Source organism: Siniperca chuatsi, linkage group LG3 (assembly GCF_020085105.1).
Source record: "Siniperca chuatsi isolate FFG_IHB_CAS linkage group LG3, ASM2008510v1, whole genome shotgun sequence".
In the NCBI taxonomy this organism is placed as follows: domain Eukaryota; kingdom Metazoa; phylum Chordata; class Actinopteri; order Centrarchiformes; family Sinipercidae; genus Siniperca; species Siniperca chuatsi.
Window position 1 is genome coordinate 13,461,585 of NC_058044.1, and position 19,194 is coordinate 13,480,778.

Sequence of the window (19,194 nt, forward strand, 5' to 3'; positions counted from 1 at the left end):
ACAGAAGAGAAGAAGATGACATTTTATAAACAGGCAAGGAGGCAACATCTTGAGGAGCCCAACAAGGGGCCATCCATGCCCCAAGAGACCCACCAAGGACTGACCTGACTCCATAGCAATGGAAACATCTATAAAACTGCGTAGAAACAAGCACCCAGATTTTAACATATAAATTGAAGAGGAATTCGTGCTCTAATATGAAAATCTGAGGAAGAGACCTGTGGTCACAAGAGTGGTCCAGGATAAGCAGATACTGACCTTTAAGGTTACGGATAATATCAGCAAATCCAAGCTTGCCATAATAAGCAGGTGCTCTTCAAACATGTGACTCAGGAGTTGGCACTTTATTAGCGCTCATTAGCTTAGTTAGCACTGTATTAGCTAGCTAGACTGTCCATACACAGCACAGTCTGGCAAGCTAACGCTAATAGTAATAGTTTGCTTAAGGAGATAGCAAGAATGTTTTTAAAGCAGTCACTCATCCATTTTAAACCGTACATTGCTTTAAAGTATGCTAGTCCTTCAGCTGTGGATGTATCATGCATTCAGCCTGTAACGCTAACGTTTGACCTTTATAGAGACAGAGAGCGCAAAAAAGTCCCAGAGAGCCCAAAAAAGGGGAAAACAATTCATCGCTTTCCATTGACTTTATCGCTTGAAGGCGCCTCCTTGTCACTTCGGTTTGCTAGCAAACAACAGAAAAATGCCCAAAAGCTGCAGTGTGGTGGGATGCACTACCAACAGGGTAAAGAACCCAGAACTACGTTTTTATAAGCTGCCGAACTGAAAAACTGAGCTTTTAAGAAGACAAAAGTGGATACAGGCAATAAGACGTGAGGCATTAGCTGGAAGACTGTGTGCACTGCTGATAGTGAGCTGCTGTAACAAAAGAGTTTCCCCTCGGGGATCAATAAAGTATTTCTGATTCTGAAGACTGTCCTGGATCCTGACACCCAGCAGAAAGCATTTTGTAACTGTTCAAATATCCAAATGTCAGTTTTAGGTACTATATTTATGTAAGTTAAGCTAAAGCATTTTGACAGTATGCAAATTGTGTTATAGTGGGATAAACCATAAAGCTATGCAGTATTATGTTTGCAAGTGCTTTAGCTAACTACAGTAGCATTTCTCCAAGAAAAGCAACTTAAGGAGAAGGGGCACAGACATACACCACAAAATTGAGTTGTCAGTATACCTTACCTTTTCCTCTCTGTTAGACATAGGGTGCTAAAATAATCCTTTGACATGCTGAAATCTAATGTTTTTAGCTAGCTACAGGCATTTTGTTAGTGTTTCAGTTTCAGCCCTTGGAGGCATATTGTGGTGCCAATTGTTTCCCCCTCAGGCGGGCGTGTAAATCCATAGCTAACGCTAACATTAGTGTAAAATAAAAGTGCATATTTTTCTCTCTTACTGTTAAATTTGGTATCACTCGCTATATTTATTTATTTATTAATACAGTTTTGGAAATATAAAAATAAAAGATAGTCAGAAGAGTTTTCTTCCAAGTATCATCAACATGTAAGTTAGGCTAACATAACTGATAGGAAGTAAGTTAGCTAGGGAATTAACACTGTTCTTAGCAAACTAACAACTATTTAACTAACTTAGCAATTCAATTTTGAGGGAGCTAGTGGTACTATTTTTTGTGTATTTCAGAGGGAAATGTTGTAGGCATACTTTAAGTATAAAATAAATACAAATCCGAGGCTGATTTAAGCTATTTATTTTTAATTCTATTTCTTTCTTGTAATGGGGTAATGAAGTATTAGTTTATTGTGCAATTAAAAAACTTAAATATCATTTTTCTGTTCCACCACAATTACAAAAACACACAGGTGTTGCGGTTGTATACTTAGCTGTAGTTAATAAAGCAACAGTGTGTGAATACAAGCCCATTGAGGCAGCCCTCTGTGCGGCTGTTGCTGGGAGCTCCGGCCAATCAAAGCCGCAGCGCTCCCATACAAGTACTTTGGGGGCTGGAGAAGCATGACATCATGCACAGCTCCAACCCTCTCTGCGAAAACAAAGAGTGAAACATATTTATCTCACTACAGCAAACAACAGTCGACGACTGAAGCGTCTGCACTGTGATATTCAGCGGTAACATCCATAAAATACACCGGGGGTCTGGCCCTGGTACCCCAGTGTGTGCAGCGGAGTCTGGGAGGGGCATCCGTCCGTCCGGCAATGGCGGATGGGGGAGGCCGCCGTGTCTGTGGAGTGGGACAGCGGTGATGGGGGTTTAGCAGAATAACATCTCACGTCTGCATTACTATTTTCTCTGTTTAGCTTGGTATTCAGCTCTCGCCATGGATCCAGAGAAAACGTTGACATTCTGCCTCGGGCTGAAGGCTGAGGAGGTAATGCACTGCACTGCACAGCTTTCCTTTGATACAAACACTGCTGTCAACAGCTGGGCTTCAGTTATTCAGTTCAGAGCAACATGCTTCCCTCTGCATGTGTTGTTGACAAACAGTGGCCTCAACTTGTTCTGTACCCATCTGTCTTTTTCATTTCTTCATCTTGAGTCGTTGCGTCTTTTGGCATATTTCTGGAGACAACAGGTGCATTTTTGCACCACTGCAGCAAATGTTTTGTGTCAAGTCAGTCAGGTATGGTTTCTATTGGATTGTTTGTGGTCAGTGGAAAGGCTGTCTGTGATGCTGTAGTCAGTGCAAAACATCTGATAATAAGTTTTAGAGGCGTGGGCCTTCTAATGCACAACAAAATGTCCAGAATACTATGGGAATATTTTACAAATGTTTTAAAATTTACTGTAAGGTCACTACACTCAAATTCTAAATTGAGTGGGCTACCACAGACATAAAGTCAACTTTCTCTGGGAATACTAATTAATGTTATACGTTATATATTATTGAATTCAGTAGTAGTAGACTTGTTGACTTGTGTTGCTGAAACTGCAATTAGATTTTAGGTTGAGTCCATGTTTCAAGCAAAGTAGCTGAGAAAATCAGTGGTAATGCACCAAGGGTTTAAAAGAGCTTTTACTGTCAGACCATTATAGCCTAAATAAATCTAATGTACAGTTGCTTGTCCAGCAGAAGAACACCATACTGCTGATTCAGGACACTGCCGGCTCAACAGTAAAGATGATGTTTCCTTGTTTCCAGTTTGTTGTTTAAGTATTAAGTATTAAGGCGTATACAACTGCATTTATAATACCACAATGAAAACGAAATTGACTTACGTCTAGAAATGTTGAAAGTACTCCAGGTTCAATCAGTCATTGTGACATGTAAATTAACACTGACCACAAACCCCCTGGCACTGAAAGGTAAAAGTCTTGTGGGGAGAAAAGCATTTTTGCAAATCGAATTTTCAAATTCAAATTTGCTTTGGTGGCATAACCATAATTAAGCACAGTATTGCCAAATCAGGTTGTACCAGGTTTCCAACGTAAGTATAATGTTTCATTAAGGGGGGGTAAAGAAACATATTAGATGTGTGTTTGTCTTTATATATATGTGGTTGTCTTTCTTGAATTCAGTCTGACAGTGAAAATTAATCTCTTAGACCCACATGATAACAAGTTTGCAGAAGATGCTCACCTTAATCAGATCTTAACCAGTATTTCAGCCAGTTTTACAATTTAACATCATTGGTCATAGTCTTCTTGACTACATTACATAATCGCATGTTTTCTGTGCATCCAACTGAAACACCAGCTGAAATATCTTTTGACTTAATGGTATTGTTGTGATGGTTTACAGAATTTTGAATGTTGTCCTACATCCTGCAGCCTTTCACAGTCAGCATCAACTCGATTTTCCTGCCACTCACGATTTTTGGGTTTTCAGGTAGAAGAGAAAGGCTCAAGCCTAGACATCCATGACCCACAGTCAGACACACACAAAGTGGCATGTTCTTCACAGGTTTCATGTCGCCTAAGATGGAGGTAGCGAAGGTGTGTGTGTGTGTGTGGCGATGCTATAGAGAACTTTGGGACTCCAGGGGTGGAAATCATTTGTGGCTAGTCCGTGGTCTCTGGGGAAGTCTACGTGTACTCAGTGCCATGTGGTGAGCTTACCACAGGAACTCAGCTTGACATCACTGATGCCAGAACATTTCCCCTCTTGACTCTGACTTTCACAACAGTATAGAAGCTTACTTATGAACCACCTGTGGTTATATTTGACAGTTGGATATGCAGCATGACTTATGTGTTGGGCTTTGTTGTTGCACAATATTTATTGGTCTACGCATATCAGAAACAAATGCACAGTTTGCAGGATATCTTATTAATCTATAATTAGTAGCAGCAAAGTAGATGAAAAATAGCAAACATGAAATCATAACTGACTCATAATTAACATTAAACTGTTGATTGTCAATACCCTACATATTCTTTGAACAGATAGTTACAGATTTAAATCAGAATTTTGCCAGTTTTAGACTATTTAATGAAGGCAAAGTTCTTCTCCGGCTTGTACAACAAGATTGGATTATTAAGTATTGTATCAGCACTAGTTTCGAACAATGTTCCCAGCCATAATAGCACCGCCTGTGAAGATCATGTGTTCATGGTCACATAGTGCTGCCTACAACCAGATCAATTTTTGGCAGAAAACTTGAGTCATCTGTCCCATTCTCTTCCTGTATGTCCTTGGTTAGACATTGCTCTTCCACCAAATTGTCATGTAATGTTGTGTTATGCAATATTAATAAACCTGTGGATGCATCAGGGGTTGAAGAAGTGTATAGTATGCACACTTGTGTATGACATACTACAGTAAATATGAGTGTCTCTAGGCTAACTAATAGCTACTATTGCCATTTGTACAACTTCAGGGCAGTATGTGGAGTTAGCTGCTTGTTGAGTTATGGCTCATTGTCATCTTGCAATTTGTAAATAGACAGCAGTTGTAATCCTGAACCTGTTAATTGCTGTGTGTGCATGCCACTGCACACACTGCAGTCTAGGGCCAACATTGTTCCTCATGCTGAGTGCATAACCAGCAGCCAGTTGTTAACAAAAGAGGTCTCATTTACATGGCTGCAGGCCTGGTGTGCAACAAGGCAGTGAGCCCCCAGTGTCTCCACATTGTTTTGGACAGTGGCCCCACATCCAGTAGCATACACGCAGGCATTTTTTCTTTTCACTCACAGAGGACCTGAATGACATTTACAGAGGCGTGAGTGACACACAGAATTTTTAAATCTGCACCGTGACAGAATTGCATTTGGGTAGCGTAAACGCACATATAATATTAATTTCCACTGCAGATAGCATTTGAAAACAAATCATTGTAAAATCATTCATTAATGTTGCCTATGTACTAACATCCATTCTTATACAGTAGGTAGGCCAGCCTGTGTGATGGTTGTAGGTTTCATTGCCTACTGAGATGCTACATTTATAATCCTATGAGGAAAATTGATTTTCTTTTAAAATGAGCAGATATTTCATATGTGTGCGTGACTGCTTTAGTGTTAGAATGCTTTGTCAATTAGAGGCTCAACAGAAAATGAATACATTTTAATAATTTAATTATCAATGAATTCATTTATCAAGCAGAAATGCCAAACATTTGCTGATTCCAGCGTCTCACTTTCTGTTTTTCTGTAATTTAAATGATTGTAAAATTAATATATTTGGGTTTTAGAATGCTAGGCAGATAAAATAAGCATTTTGAACATGTCACCTTGGGCTTTGGGAATGTATGTTGTATGGCATTTTTCTCTATTTTCTGATATTTTAGAGACTAAATAGTTAATTGGTTAACTAAAAAAATAATCAGCAGACAAATACAGTAATGATAACTGGTAGTTGCAACCCTTGACTGTTTTAATTCATCGCAGTTTTAGAGGTGTACCTTTTGCATGCATGGGTGTGTTTGAAAGAAATGAGCAACAAGAAAGGGAGAGAGCACACAAGGTTTTAAGAGCGTGTCTGGGAATTGGTGCCTTCTGTCCGCTATCTGGGCCCAGAGAGGAGAAATAGGTTTTGTTTAAAAGCCATTGACCTTCCCATCTCCTGGAAGAGCCAGGAGTGTAGGGCAACCAGCGTCTTCAGACTGGAAAATAGGCCTGTAGTGGCCTTTTTTGTCATGCTTCATTACTAGAATGACAACACACGTTCTGATCTTTTGTTTATTCTTGCCATTTACATTGTATAATTTCTCTCTCTACTGCTCCATCTTAACCATTGTACCTTTTTGTCTTTTACCAGATGACCATGTCCCTGCAGGGGCTGGATGGGACTGAAGCTGCTACGGTAGGGAGCTCGACCTTCAACCACCACTAAACATTTCATACCACTGGATAATACAAAACATTGTCCACATGAGTAGAAAAAGCCTCCAAGCGTAACCACAGAGGTTGCTATGGCAATGCATAATTATTTGTTGGCACTTCTCAGTCTCATGTGTGGTAACGCTATACATTAGCAACCTCTTCTTGCTGCATTATTATTGTGGTTTATGGTTTTGCTGAAGTGCTTGAGCTCATATAGACTTTTTGCCAGCTTTTTATGAAGTGTCAAACATTTAATATTGGATGTCTGGGTTTAGTTCTTCACTTGCTACTCTCCCACGCATTGACTTGCTAATGATTAAGATGTAACTGTAAAATTCCTTTCATTTCTCATTAGGTGGCTGTTTCTCAGAAGGAGGCTGACATGCGCACAGTTAATAAGGTGTGAGATTTTTAAATTTAACCTTAACCTCTAGCTGCCAACAAACATACTGTCACCTAACAAAATAATGTTAAAGCTGCACTATTCAATATTTTTATATTAACAATGGATTAAATGTGTATTGTGAAAGGGGTCATTCATAGCGAGGAACCTATAGAGAATTATCACCCACTACGAAGCATTTTAGCATCTTTCATCTCACTGTTTTGGTTTTATGGCCCACAACTTTACTGTTTTGGTACAGTCTCAGGCCCATATCAACTCTGATTATAGCTACAGCAGGCAGCTTTATTCAGCAAAAAGCAATGATAAACCCATTGTGCACCAAACAGCAGACAGACACATTTAGGGACTAGCTGGCGAACATAGTAGAGCATTTAGCAGCTAAAGAGCCAGATGTTTCTCTCAGGAGTTGGTGGAGACCAAAACAGAGCTAAAATGCAGTAGGAGTGAATATTGGACTTATATTTGTCAGGTGACCAGAAACAGAACTCCAAATAGATGCTAATGTTACTCTAACATATCTGCCATCATATAGTGATAATATACCAGTGTTGTGTTTAGGGCTTGCTGCGCAGCCCCCAAGTGGCCAAAAAAGCAGCTAAGTCAAGTTTAAGATCCACCCACTAGGTTTTTCTGGAGCTTTCAACAGCCTCTCGTGGTCTTCATCAGCAGATGGAATTTGCTTAGTTGTCATGGAGATGGCTTAGTTGTCATCACGTGACTTGACTTAAGTATGGAAATTCGTTCAGTTGATAACATGGCTGTATAAAGGGGGAGATTGTAACCCCTGTCTCGGTTCAAAGATTGGTGTCAGATGAGAATGGCATCCCGTTCTGTCCTGACCTTATCCTCTGGTTAAAAGCTCTGAAAAAAACTAACAAGTGGACCTTAAGTCAAGAGTATTTTGTCAAACTACTTTTGCGGGTGTTCAAGAATGAACTCTCACACTCATACTGTTGTCTGTCAAAGGTAATACCATAGCCATACCAACCATTACATCTTTATCCATGCAGTAACATTATTTTCACTGTGGTGATGTAAGATGCTGTGTTTTGTCCACTAGGTGGTGAAGCATCATGGGGGTTCTGGTAACCGGCCTGTTGTCAATCCCAAGTACTGTCCTGGGGTAAACAATAATCCAGGTTACCTGTGTGAAACAGGGCACTGCTGTGGAGAGACAGGCTGCTGTACCTACTATTACGAACTCTGGTGTGAGTCAACTGACTGACTTCTTCTCCACTTCAGACGTGGTCCTGAGGCTAAGGCTGTACATTGTGGCATTTATCATCAGTCCTGCCGGGATGCATTAAGTGAAAAATGTGGATTAAAAAAAAAAGATTTTACTTACATATTAAGAAGAGGTTATAAAAGTATTTTTGCTTGTCTTGTGATTGGATTTCTGCTGCTTTGACTAGATTTGTCAAACCAGAATAGACAGACTTCTGCATGTGAAAAGAATCTGACCATGAAATTCAGAGAGCGATGTCAACCAGATCATTTCATGTCTTATTTTCAAACTAATTCAGAGATTCACTCTTGGTCAACCAGTCATAAAATCTTTATCTTCCCAAACATCGCAACAGTTTTTAATACGTTTTTAATAAGATATAGTGGTGGAACTCTTTTCTCATTTGGTTAAAATGACATTTTCATTAAAGTTACAGAACATGTTTCAAAAAGACTTTAACCGCTGTTGTATGATTTTACTCATAGCTTATATACAGTATATCTTAGACATTGTGAATATTGCATTATAACATTTAAGTATAGGTATATTTTCCCCTCTCCCTGCACATTACCTTTCATTGTTGTTATTATGTAATTTGTTTAATTTTAACTCAAACTAAACTCAAAACTAAAATACTACCATGGTCAAAGATTTTAAATAAACACTAGGAGGCACCAAACAACTGTTTTAGGCTACATCTTGCAACGCTGTGTAGTTAAATCTGATCGATCTTTGAAATGACATCTGAAACTGCATGTTTTTATTGGTCAGTTTACAGGATCATATAACACTGGACACTTAAATATAAAGTTACGTTCATGCTTAGGTTGACATCAAAGGACTTATCTATCATTCCTACAACAGTGGGCTACTAAAAACCACTCCATTCCTGAGCTATCCTTGAATGTGCCAACTGGAAGACTCTGGAAGTATACATACCTATTATTATAAAAATAAAAGCAGCAAATTATTTACTGCAATGAATGACCTACTTCAAATATGTATAAGTCAAATGAATGCAAACTAAACTAGAAAATAAATCTAAAATCTTACGGCATGCTTTGGAAAATGAACAGCAGTATTGTGAAACTTAAATGATTTGCATGTAATGGGATAAAATATCCATAACCACCATTATTGTCGTTGTGAAACAGCGAATGCCTCTATGTAATCTGAGTAGATCTGAGATGTAATTCAGATAACAGAACAAAACGTTTGTTTTCATAATGATGAACGTTGGGGTCATGTTGGGTTCATTTCCTGTTTTCTGCAGGGTTCTGGCTGCTGTGGACAGTGCTGATCCTGTTCAGCTGTTTCTGTGCTTACCGCCACCGCCGGGCCAAGATGAGGATCCAACAGCAGCAGAGACAGAGGGAGATCAATCTGATTGCCTATAATGGAGCCTGCAACTACCCTTCCTCAATGCTGGACCTCAGTATGTTTATTTGTGTTATTTAATTTCACATATTTACTGTATTTTTTATTGTGTAGATCTACTGTCAGGGGAGCTGCGGAGTCTGAGAATGTTTGAAATCATGCTTGGGTTTTGAATACAGTTAAATACAGCATTTTATATCTTGAAATCAATTTCCCAGAACGTACATATGTTCTGGTTTCCTTACTGTGCTGTTTTTCTAAGGAAACAGAGAATTTTAACTGTATCTACTGTATCAACAAGTAGTCTTCCTGTGGTCCATTTAAAAAAAATACTGAATAGCATAAGGAACAAATGCTTATCCTTACACCATACGGTACATTTTATGTCATTAAGACAATATTATATACAGTATATATTACACCATGCAGAATAGAATAACAGAAATGCTAAATGATTAACATGTTAAATAGAACATCAGTCAGTAACCATTAAGTAAAAGAAAAAAATCTTGATTAATTTCAACATCCATGCTGCAGAGAAAAGTTAAGAATATATATGTGTATTTTATTTCAGGTGCAACACTGGCGCTGTTTCGCTAATTGTCTGAATAAAACTTGTGACACTCTCTGTATGGTAAAATTGCACTCACTCTGAAGGACACAATGCAAGCAAAATAGCATAACTTGTTGGAAGGTAGCGTCAGTTCAGTGTCATCATACCCCATGAAAAGAACAAAACCAACCATGTCTTTGTCCACCTCACAATACTTTCAAACTTCCCTAGCCTGTCTGTGGCAAACCCATTGGTTCCCACTAATGACTTACACTAAATCTTTAAGAATGGATAACAAATGTATAGTTTCATTTTCAAAAATTTGGGGGTATTAATACACATTTGGTGGGATAGTTAGAAGGGTGTATGTGGGATTGATTCAAAATAAACTACAGTGCCGATATTAACTGTAATGAGGAAACGTGACGGTGAAATGGCGTGGCTGATTGATGTGTTTTTAATAGTTTTTGGACAGCAATGGAGGTCTATAGCACAGATGACAGGCTATATCAGGCTTTACTTGTTAGTAAGTTGAATTCATTGTTGGTTTGGGTCTTTTCATGTGATTTATTTACAACAAGAATATATAGAATACTGTACCTCTAGTCTTATCCTTAAACAACCCAAGCAGCAGACTGCACATTTGAGCTGAAATTTATTTTGTCACAGGTTTTCTGGCTTCCTTCAAGTTGCCCTCCTACGAGGAGGTGGCGGCGCAGCCTAGCACTCCTCCTCCGCCTTACAGCTCCGTCTTTGCCCTGCAGGGAGGTGCCATGGGGGGTCCTAGCTCCTCTTACCCCCATCATCACCACCATCGTCACCCCTGCCCTCCCTATCTGGGTCCCGGCCCTGGTCCCAGTGGCCTGACTTCTTCCCAGAGCTCTGACAATTACACCAGCTGCTCCTGCGAGTCGTGCTCCCTCACCTCCCCCTCCAGCACGTCCTTCTCTGTCCAAGTGACGGACGAGACGTATGACAGCAGCCACATCTCCACACCCAGTGAATCAGGGGGCGACTGTGCTGTCATGCCAAGGGTTGGGGCCAACTTCACACCAACTTCTTCCTCTCCACCTCCATCACAAGTTCCACCTGATGTTATACCTGCGGTCACTCCAGATGTCATACCCGTACAAAGACGGTCCTCTAATGGCAGTGAAGGAGTCTCCCCTCCAGCTCCACCATTCTCTCTTCCTTTACACTCTCATTCTTCACACCCTTCTCGCCTCCCACTTTCTCCCCTCATCCTGTTATCTTCCTTCCCTCCTGGTCAAGTCCATTCTCTCGTCCTCTCAGACCCACTTGGAGCTCTGGCTGTTCAGAAAGAGAAAGAAGAGACCTCGCCTTGTGGTCCAATCCCCAGGTCCACTCTGTCTCCCCCTAAACAGGCTTTCTTCTCCTCAAATGTGGCTGTTTTCACACATTGCAACAACAAAGAGGAACAAAAACGAGAAAAAGAGGAGGAGGAAGAAGAAGAAGATGACGAGGAGGATCATTTCCGGCATCGTCGGCTAACGGGTGACTCAGGCATCGAGGTATGTCGCTGCCACGTGAAGAGAGAGGAGCAAGAGGAAGAGGAACTGCAGAAGGGGCATGTTGGTAAAGGAGGAAGAGAGGCTGTGAAGGAGGGGGAGAGGGCAGACGTGCTGCATGACAGCGTGGACTGTTCCCTCCGAGCGAAGGCCGCTGTTCAGTCACCACTCCTGGATGACTGCGCTGAGCAGCGTGGCCACATCTCCTCATCCTCCAGTATCATCCAGAAGACAAGCGAGGCCGTCATCACTGTGGAGTCCTCGTAAGCTGACAGCCAGTGAGATGTAGTTAAACAAGTGGATAAAGTGAGATGGTTATGCGTGATAGCATCCTCATAGATCAAGACTATCTTCCATCACTGAAGAAAAGTCTTGCGGGTCTTACTGTAATGGTTTCAAGCGGAGGGACAGGATAAGTAATGGATCCTCTTGTTTTCTCTGTATTCTATTTCAAATGAGAAACTCTGAGAAGTCGACACCTGAAAGTCCTATTTTGTAGTTAATTTATTTGTGGTTTGGGAGAAGGCATATCTTTTTCTCTAAAATGATGAAAATGCTAATGAATTGCTCTTTCTCTGTCTCCATTTACCCACATGCTAACCAAAGCCATTTTTACCAATGGCTCGGTGTCAACATCCCTACATCCCTCTGCCGTTTTCTTGTCATCTGTCTTTTCTCTGCATGACGCAACATTGCTAAAATGTTATTTTAGCTCTTTGAAATGAAATCCTTAATAGTCAGTGGTTTCCAACCTGGGGGTCAGGACCCTCCAAGGGGTCACAAGATAAATAAAAGGGGTCATGTGATAATTAACAGTATAAGAAAGAAGAAAAACATAGTCCTGTTATATGAAAAGTATATGCTAATTTTCTGATGTTTCTCTAATCTTTGCTTTTTTATGTGAAATTATGGATAGTTTTACCTTAAAAGTAAAACAATCTGCGAAGCGAAAATCAATCTTTGGTGGAACTGCTCACAACGGCTTGACATATGCAATGTGTGATGGGGTCACAACAAAATATTCTTTCATTTTAAGGGGTCACGCAGTAAAAAGGTTGGGAGCCACTGCCTGATATAGTATATTACTCAAATCATCCCAGGCAGCTTAATCAGCATCTATAAAAATGAACAAGACTGTTTATCATTAACTGACTTCTTCTTGAATTGAAAAGAATATATTTTCTAGGAGTATATGATATAAAATCACTGAACAATTCATTTTCAAAAGAGCAGCTCTAACAAACTGTCTGGATCACGTTATATGATCTTAATTTATTTTATTTACTTTCTAACTTTTCTTGAAAAGGATCACAACTATTGAACATATGGTTCGAGGTCACAGGACTAACCTGTGATCTTTTTTGTTGTGGGGTGAAGTTTTGCTTTCACCAGCCTACTTTCCTCTGTTTATCAGACGAAATAATGAGAGAAGGCAACTATTAAGACTGATTCACGAAGTGTGTGTTTTATACATTGTGTCTTATGTTACTCCCTAAAGGAAAAGGGGTTCAAACATTGATTAAAATGTGTGGGTGGCAAAGCTTTACAATGGTATTATGATTATATGTTGTTGTTTCAGACTGTTACATGATTATACTGTTTAATTAACTGACTGTTTGACTTTGGATTTAATGTGTTTGAACATGTTCCTGGTTGGTCGTTGCCATTTTTGCAAGGCAATGTAAATCTGATTCCTTCACGGAAGGACTGTTGAGTTTTTACAAGGCAGAAACTTTAAGCCTAATCTCATCACTGATAATGAATGTAAAAGGTTATGCATCACAACAAAGAAAATATACTTAAATTGTTCATGGAGAATTTTTATAGCATGATGCTTGACTAAAAACCTCTGGGAAAGTGTCCAAAACAGCATCAAGGCCATACAATCTGCCAGGTGTGGGCTTTGAGAAGACACTTTGAAATGAAGTGCCCATTGTAATGTATGAGTCAAGTAATGCTTGTGAAATGTCAAAGGTGTAAATGTACAAAGTGAGGGTTTAGAGTCACAGTCACAAGAATAATGCCTCTTTTATTATTGCTGTGGCTAAACTTGTGGTCACTTCTGATGGTTGGACTGCTTTTCTCTAAATGTATCCTGGTTGATCCGGTTTTTGTATGTAAAATAATTTGTCAGTTGATGTCCACTTGTACAGTGTCTGTCACTAGAGAACAGCCTCTGCCTCAGTGGGTGGAGTGTGAGGTTGATACCCTTGATTGATGATCTGTACTTCCTAGGATTATGTCAAGTTAGTCGATTCTGGTCTTAGTGGGAATAGTACACATGTATTCTCTTGTAAGTAATTGCCAGTACAAAATGTGCTGAAGCATAGAACAAGATGTAGAAAGAGAGAATGTCTCAAATCACATTTTTGTACAGCTTAATAACACCTTTATTTGTTATAGACAAATCGTGTGTTTGTGTGTACCTTAATAGAGAAGGAAAGCAGGTTTGTGTTGCAGTTTGGGTTTGTTATGGAGGTTATCTTGACATCCTCTGATCATCTCTGTTCAAAGCTCTTTTGCAGTGACTCACAGGTGTGTCACAGAGGTGGCCGATGCTCTGACGGAGACCTTCATCCTCTGAACATAAAAGCCTTTTGGCTACTGTACATTTTTTGGCTAAAGAATGGATAGTTGTTATTTTGTTATTAGTTCTAGCTAATGTATGTTTTTCAAAGTATATGGTGCCTAGATGAAAATAGACTTTCGGTTAGGCATTCTATAGTTTACTGCTGCTGTGTGAGTGTGTGTGTTTTCTGTAAATTGTGTATAGTCGTACATCAAATGGGCAAACATTTTCTAGCAGTGCTTAGCAGTCTCTTTATAAAATATACACAGTACGTAGTACATGTGAGACTTGCAAAAATAGTATTTAGCAATAGTATTCACACTTTATTCCTTACTCTAGTTAATGCTGGTTGATAGGAAATTAACTGTTGTGAAAAAGACATTTACCTCTTTATAACTGATCCGTGAGCTGTGCTGGGCAGAGGCCCTTGATTGTACATAACACTGCATTTGAAATGCCTTTGGCTTAAGGTTTCTCCCAAGTGCAAACTCAGATTATCTAGTTTTACCTTAGTCCCAGTTTGTGCTTCTCATGTATCACCATTATGTTCGGGTCACAGAGCTAAGCATCTGTGTTTCTGAAAAATAAATACCTGACGATCTGTGAAAAACAAAAAAAAAACCCTTACCACTGTTCTGAAGGTATTTTTTTAGATTCCTCAAAGACTCAAATATAAACAAACAAAACATCCTTCCGTTGCATGATGTATAAGATTTTTAAGCCATTTCCCAAGTTGCAACTCTATTTCTTATTCCACACAAAGATGGTAGCTGGAAATAACGTATGTCCTTGCTCCATTTGTACGTTGTGAACCAAAATGTAAAAGTTTTATTACCTTATATTTTCTATATTGGTGTATATGGACATAGTTGTATTCACTTCATTCATTCACATGTTTTTCTTGTGCCGTACTAAACTATATGAAATATCATACATAGGAAATAAATAATAATAATCCTCGAGGATTCTGAAAGTGTTGTTAAATGACCTGATTTCTCAAAGATCGTCAGGTATTTATTTTTAAGAAAAACAGACGTTTAGCTTTGTTACTCGCATGTAATGGTAATATACAAGAGGCCCAAACATGGACTAGTTTTACCCCAACTCTGATTTTACATTGAAGCCAAACTTATCTGAGTTCATTGTATATAGAATTAGTGTGATTTTCTTTTGCCTTGTCAGCAGCTAGTATGTACAGACAAAATGCCCAAACTCTGCCCTCATTGCCACAGAAGGCCAAGGCCTGAAATAAGACTGTTACCTCGCTGAGTTTTGACTGCAAAGGACTGTTTACTTCTCCTTATTAAGATAGTATTTACTCTATATTTGTACTAACTTTATTTTGTAATGCCAAGAATTGAAGAATTGGGGGGAAAAAAAACACAGAGCCCACATTGATACGGCTGAACTCGTTTGCCAGGAAAAAACAAAACATCAAACCCTGTTGATTCAGGATAACTCGAGACTTTGAAACAAAGTGTTCTCCTTTTACTCCTGCAGCGACTAGACAGCAGGATTTATAAAAGTATCTATATGTGATTGTATGTGGAATAGTTCAGATTAATATTACTACAAACTGTGGTGTTCTTTGAGGGTATCCTTGTGCAATTCTACCTGCAGCTCTTCAGTGTGTTGTGCGCATGTGTGAGAGAGTTATTGTCAGCCGTGTTGTTGTGGTGTTAAATCACTGTCGCTTATTATGAGGCCAAAGTTGATTGTTGTTGGTATTTGTTAACATGATATTTGTCAATATAAATATCCAAATGTTTTTATGTCATCATGAATATCAAGTTGATTTTGTATCTTGGTGTATAGCATAGAGCAGGCCTATTCAGCTGGCGGCCCACGGGCCAAATCTGGCCCAGAAGCAACCTCCGAGTGGCCCAGCATATATAAATTTGATATATGACAAAATAAGTAAACTACATATATAGTGTATGGAAGTAGCTAACGAGTGAGCCGTCTCGCTCTCTGTTGAGAGTTGCACATGTGCAGTACCGATTGGGCAGGATGTTTACGGATGTAGTGACACTGCCATTCATATCTTTCACAAATCAATGTTTTCTCACGTGAGTTCCGACCACGCTTAGTAGCTTTTCAAAACATCTGCTATTGACAGTCACAAGTGGGGAAGTGCTCTACTGAAAATATGTCTCTGTCAATCCTGAAAAGTAAATTTGACAGTGAAAACTGTCAGTTTTACCCTGCCTGGACTGGCAAGTATTTGTTTATTTTACTGCCATCTCCAAACACCTGCTATTTTTTTATTATATTAATTTGCATTTGTTTAAAATTTGTCATTACCAAAAACTAAAATAAAGGTTTTAAATAGGCTGCTGAAAATGTCTGGCCCATCTACATTTACTAATTTAATCTGGCCCAACTGAATTTGTAATTGAATAACCCTGCCATAGAGGTTTCTGATACATACTCTGATGTAAAATCCAAACAATGAGATGCTCTCACATTTTTAAATATGTGTTTGGCTGCACAGATCCTGGTGCTTTTTTTCCAGAAGGTGGGGTTGTATTTAGGTTTCTTCCTTTTGAGGTTTTTTTATTGATGCTCATTGGGATTGTACCGCATTGGACGAGGACATCTGTGCTACTTTATTCAATAAAAACTGTGGATTTTGTGTCAAAATAAATGCTAACAAGTGCTACCAAATACATGTCTGTACTTTTGTAAACATTATACACCTCCATAGTTGTAGTTGCCTGGGGTGCAAGCAATATTCTGCTTTGAAAGACAGAAAATGCCTTTTTTAAGCAGGGTATGAGCTAAAAAAACACCCACTCATGAGTAGCTGTCACTGTGACTCAGGATGAATCATCAGGCTGCACTCAGTGTGAAAGCGTCTTCGTTTCAGGAGTAAACCACAAGAAAAATTAGTGTGAAATCTGTGCTCATATCTAGCTTGCAGCACTGTGTATCAGCAGTGAAGATCACAACATGCAGTATGAGAACATTGAAAGTCTTTTGTTGTCACAGCTGTCATGTAATGTATCAACCACCTCCATATGCCTTGATAAGACGAACCAGTCAGTTCGTATTGTTCCTCTCACCCAGAAATATGAGCAGAACTGAAATTTACTGAATTTACTGTCCCACTAGAAATATTACTTATCAACCCAGCCTGGCAAAGCAGGCAACTGAGAAAAAATATAAAATTTGCTTTGGAATAAGCTCCTCTACAGCACTAATTCAACTTACTTGACTCGGGCCTGTTTTGGTACTTAAAATTTTGTTTCAAAACCTTGATTATTTCAGTCTTGATCTTACATGTTGCAAATTCCTAAATTAATTAGCACATTACCACACAGGTAACCAGGTAGCATAGAAAATCTTCATGGATTGCACAGAGAGTGGAAGAAATGGGTTTAATATGGGTCCATCAGCTCATTTTTGCCCCAGGGCCTCCTGCCATGATTATTACAAGCCCGATATGTAATTGTGTGCCAAGTGTTGTGTCATAGAGACTTTATGTTCTGAGGCAGATGAAAAGTGGAACCAGTAGCTTCCGTGGAGGGGACAAAACACTCCAGAAAATAGTTTAAAAACATGGATAATGTCTCAACATTTAAGGGAGCATCATAAGTTTGCAGCCATTTAAGTCAAAATATAGTTGATACTGCTAAATATCAAGGGTGCCTGAATGCTGATTGGCCAACACCAAACTTAGCTGCACATGTTTTCAGCACCATCTGGTGGTGTGAATTTGGATGACAAAAATACTTCAATGTGGATTATAAGGTTTTCTCATGTACAGCAAGTTTACCTTTATGCCTCCCTAAAAAGAAATTCTAATGGTTTAACCATTTAAATATTTTTGGGCCATGTTTGCCTTTATTAGATAGGAGACAGTAGTGAGCTGACAGGAAATGAGGCAGAGAGATGGGGCGTGACATGCAACAACATACAGAAGTCCCCAACCGATACAAAACTGGGGACATCTCAAACCCCTAGGCCACATCACACGAAAATGATTTATTGTAAAATAAATAAAATTCACAAAGGTGTATTGTAGTATTGAGTAAGGCCAACAAACAGAGCAGACAGGTCCACTGTTGCTGAAAAACCACAAAAAAGCCCAGAAAGATGGATTGAGGTGAACACTCAAACATCTGTAACACCACCAGCAGTTTTCCATTCTTCCAGCAGCCACTGCTTTTACAACATTTTAGTGCTTGAAAATACTGCAATTAAAGGTTATGTTTGGGGTCATAAAATGGCATGTACTGTGCAAAACTGTACTTGACACAATTTGATGTGAATAAAAGGAAGGATAATAACATATCTAATATAATTAAATACAATCAAAATACCTCATAAACATGACAAAAAGTAGATTAGTTAAATATATATATATATATATATATATATATAAAGTAGATTAGTTAATTAGAGATTGTGTATATATAAATATATATAGTTATTAGATAAGTAACTAATAGTATTTCAGACATCTGACTTTTATTACTGGTTACTGTTTTAAAACTGTCCTTGTAATGAAAAAAACTCAACATTTTGGGGATTTTTGTTATATAGCATATTATAGATATTGTTATAGCCATAGATATAACAGGAGGGTCCCTGTTCTGTGGAAGACATCTTGCCTCGTTCCTGTGCCGAAGACGCCACGCCCCAGTTGCTCCAAGGACTACGGACCGGTGGCACTGACCTCCCACATAATGAAGACCCTTGAGAGACTAGTGCTAGAACAGCTGCGGCCCATGGTCAGACCCCTCCTAGACCCCCTTCAGTTCGCCTACCAGCCCCGGCTGGGATTTGAGGACGCCATCATCTTTCTGCTAAACCGCATCCACAGGATCATGTTTTTTGACTTCTCCAGTGCTTTCAACACCATCCGGCCAGCCCTGCTGGGTGAGAAGGTGGAGGCCCCCCTCGTGTCCTGGATTTTGGACTACCTGTCTGGCAGACCACAGCACGTGCGTCTGCAGCACTGTGTGTCAGCAACACTGGGGTACCTCAGGGAACTGTCCTCTCTCCCTTCCTCCTCACCATCTACACCACAGACTTCAGCCACCACACAGAGTCCTGCCACCTTCAGAAGTTTTCTGATGACTCTGCTGTGGTGGGATGTATCAGCGATGGTGATGAGACTGAGTACAGGGCTGTGGTGGGGAACTTTGTCTCATGGTGTGAGCAGAACCATCTGCAGCTCAATGCAACAAAGTCTAAGGAGCTGGTTGTAGACCTAACGAAGGGCCAAGGCACCAATGACCCCGGTTTCCATCCAGGGGTCAGTGTGGACAT

At 39.5% G+C, this 19,194-nt stretch overlaps 1 protein-coding gene across 1 annotated transcript; it reads left to right on the top strand.

Moving 5' to 3' along the window:
• Positions 1–1,930: 1,930 nt before the first annotated feature.
• On the top strand, positions 1,931–16,584 carry LOC122872956 (proline-, glutamic acid- and leucine-rich protein 1-like). The gene is made up of 6 exons (XM_044189117.1): positions 1,931–2,363; positions 6,194–6,238; positions 6,614–6,658; positions 7,725–7,872; positions 9,163–9,324; positions 10,489–16,584. The coding sequence occupies exons 1-6, from the start codon at positions 2,313–2,315 to the stop codon at positions 11,613–11,615; spliced, it is 1,578 nt and encodes a 525-aa protein (XP_044045052.1). The 5' UTR covers positions 1,931–2,312; the 3' UTR covers positions 11,616–16,584.
• Positions 16,585–19,194: the final 2,610 nt, after the last annotated feature.

Excerpts from the sequence above, each read along its gene's own strand:
- LOC122872956 (XM_044189117.1), top strand. The coding sequence starts at position 2,313 with ATGGATCCAGAGAAAACGTTGACATTCTGCCTCGGGCTGAAGGCTGAG. Across the intron at positions 2,364-6,193 it reads TCGGGCTGAAGGCTGAGGAG|ATGACCATGTCCCTGCAGGG; the intron begins GTAATGCACTGC and ends GTCTTTTACCAG. Across the intron at positions 6,659-7,724 it reads ACATGCGCACAGTTAATAAG|GTGGTGAAGCATCATGGGGG; the intron begins GTGTGAGATTTT and ends TTTGTCCACTAG.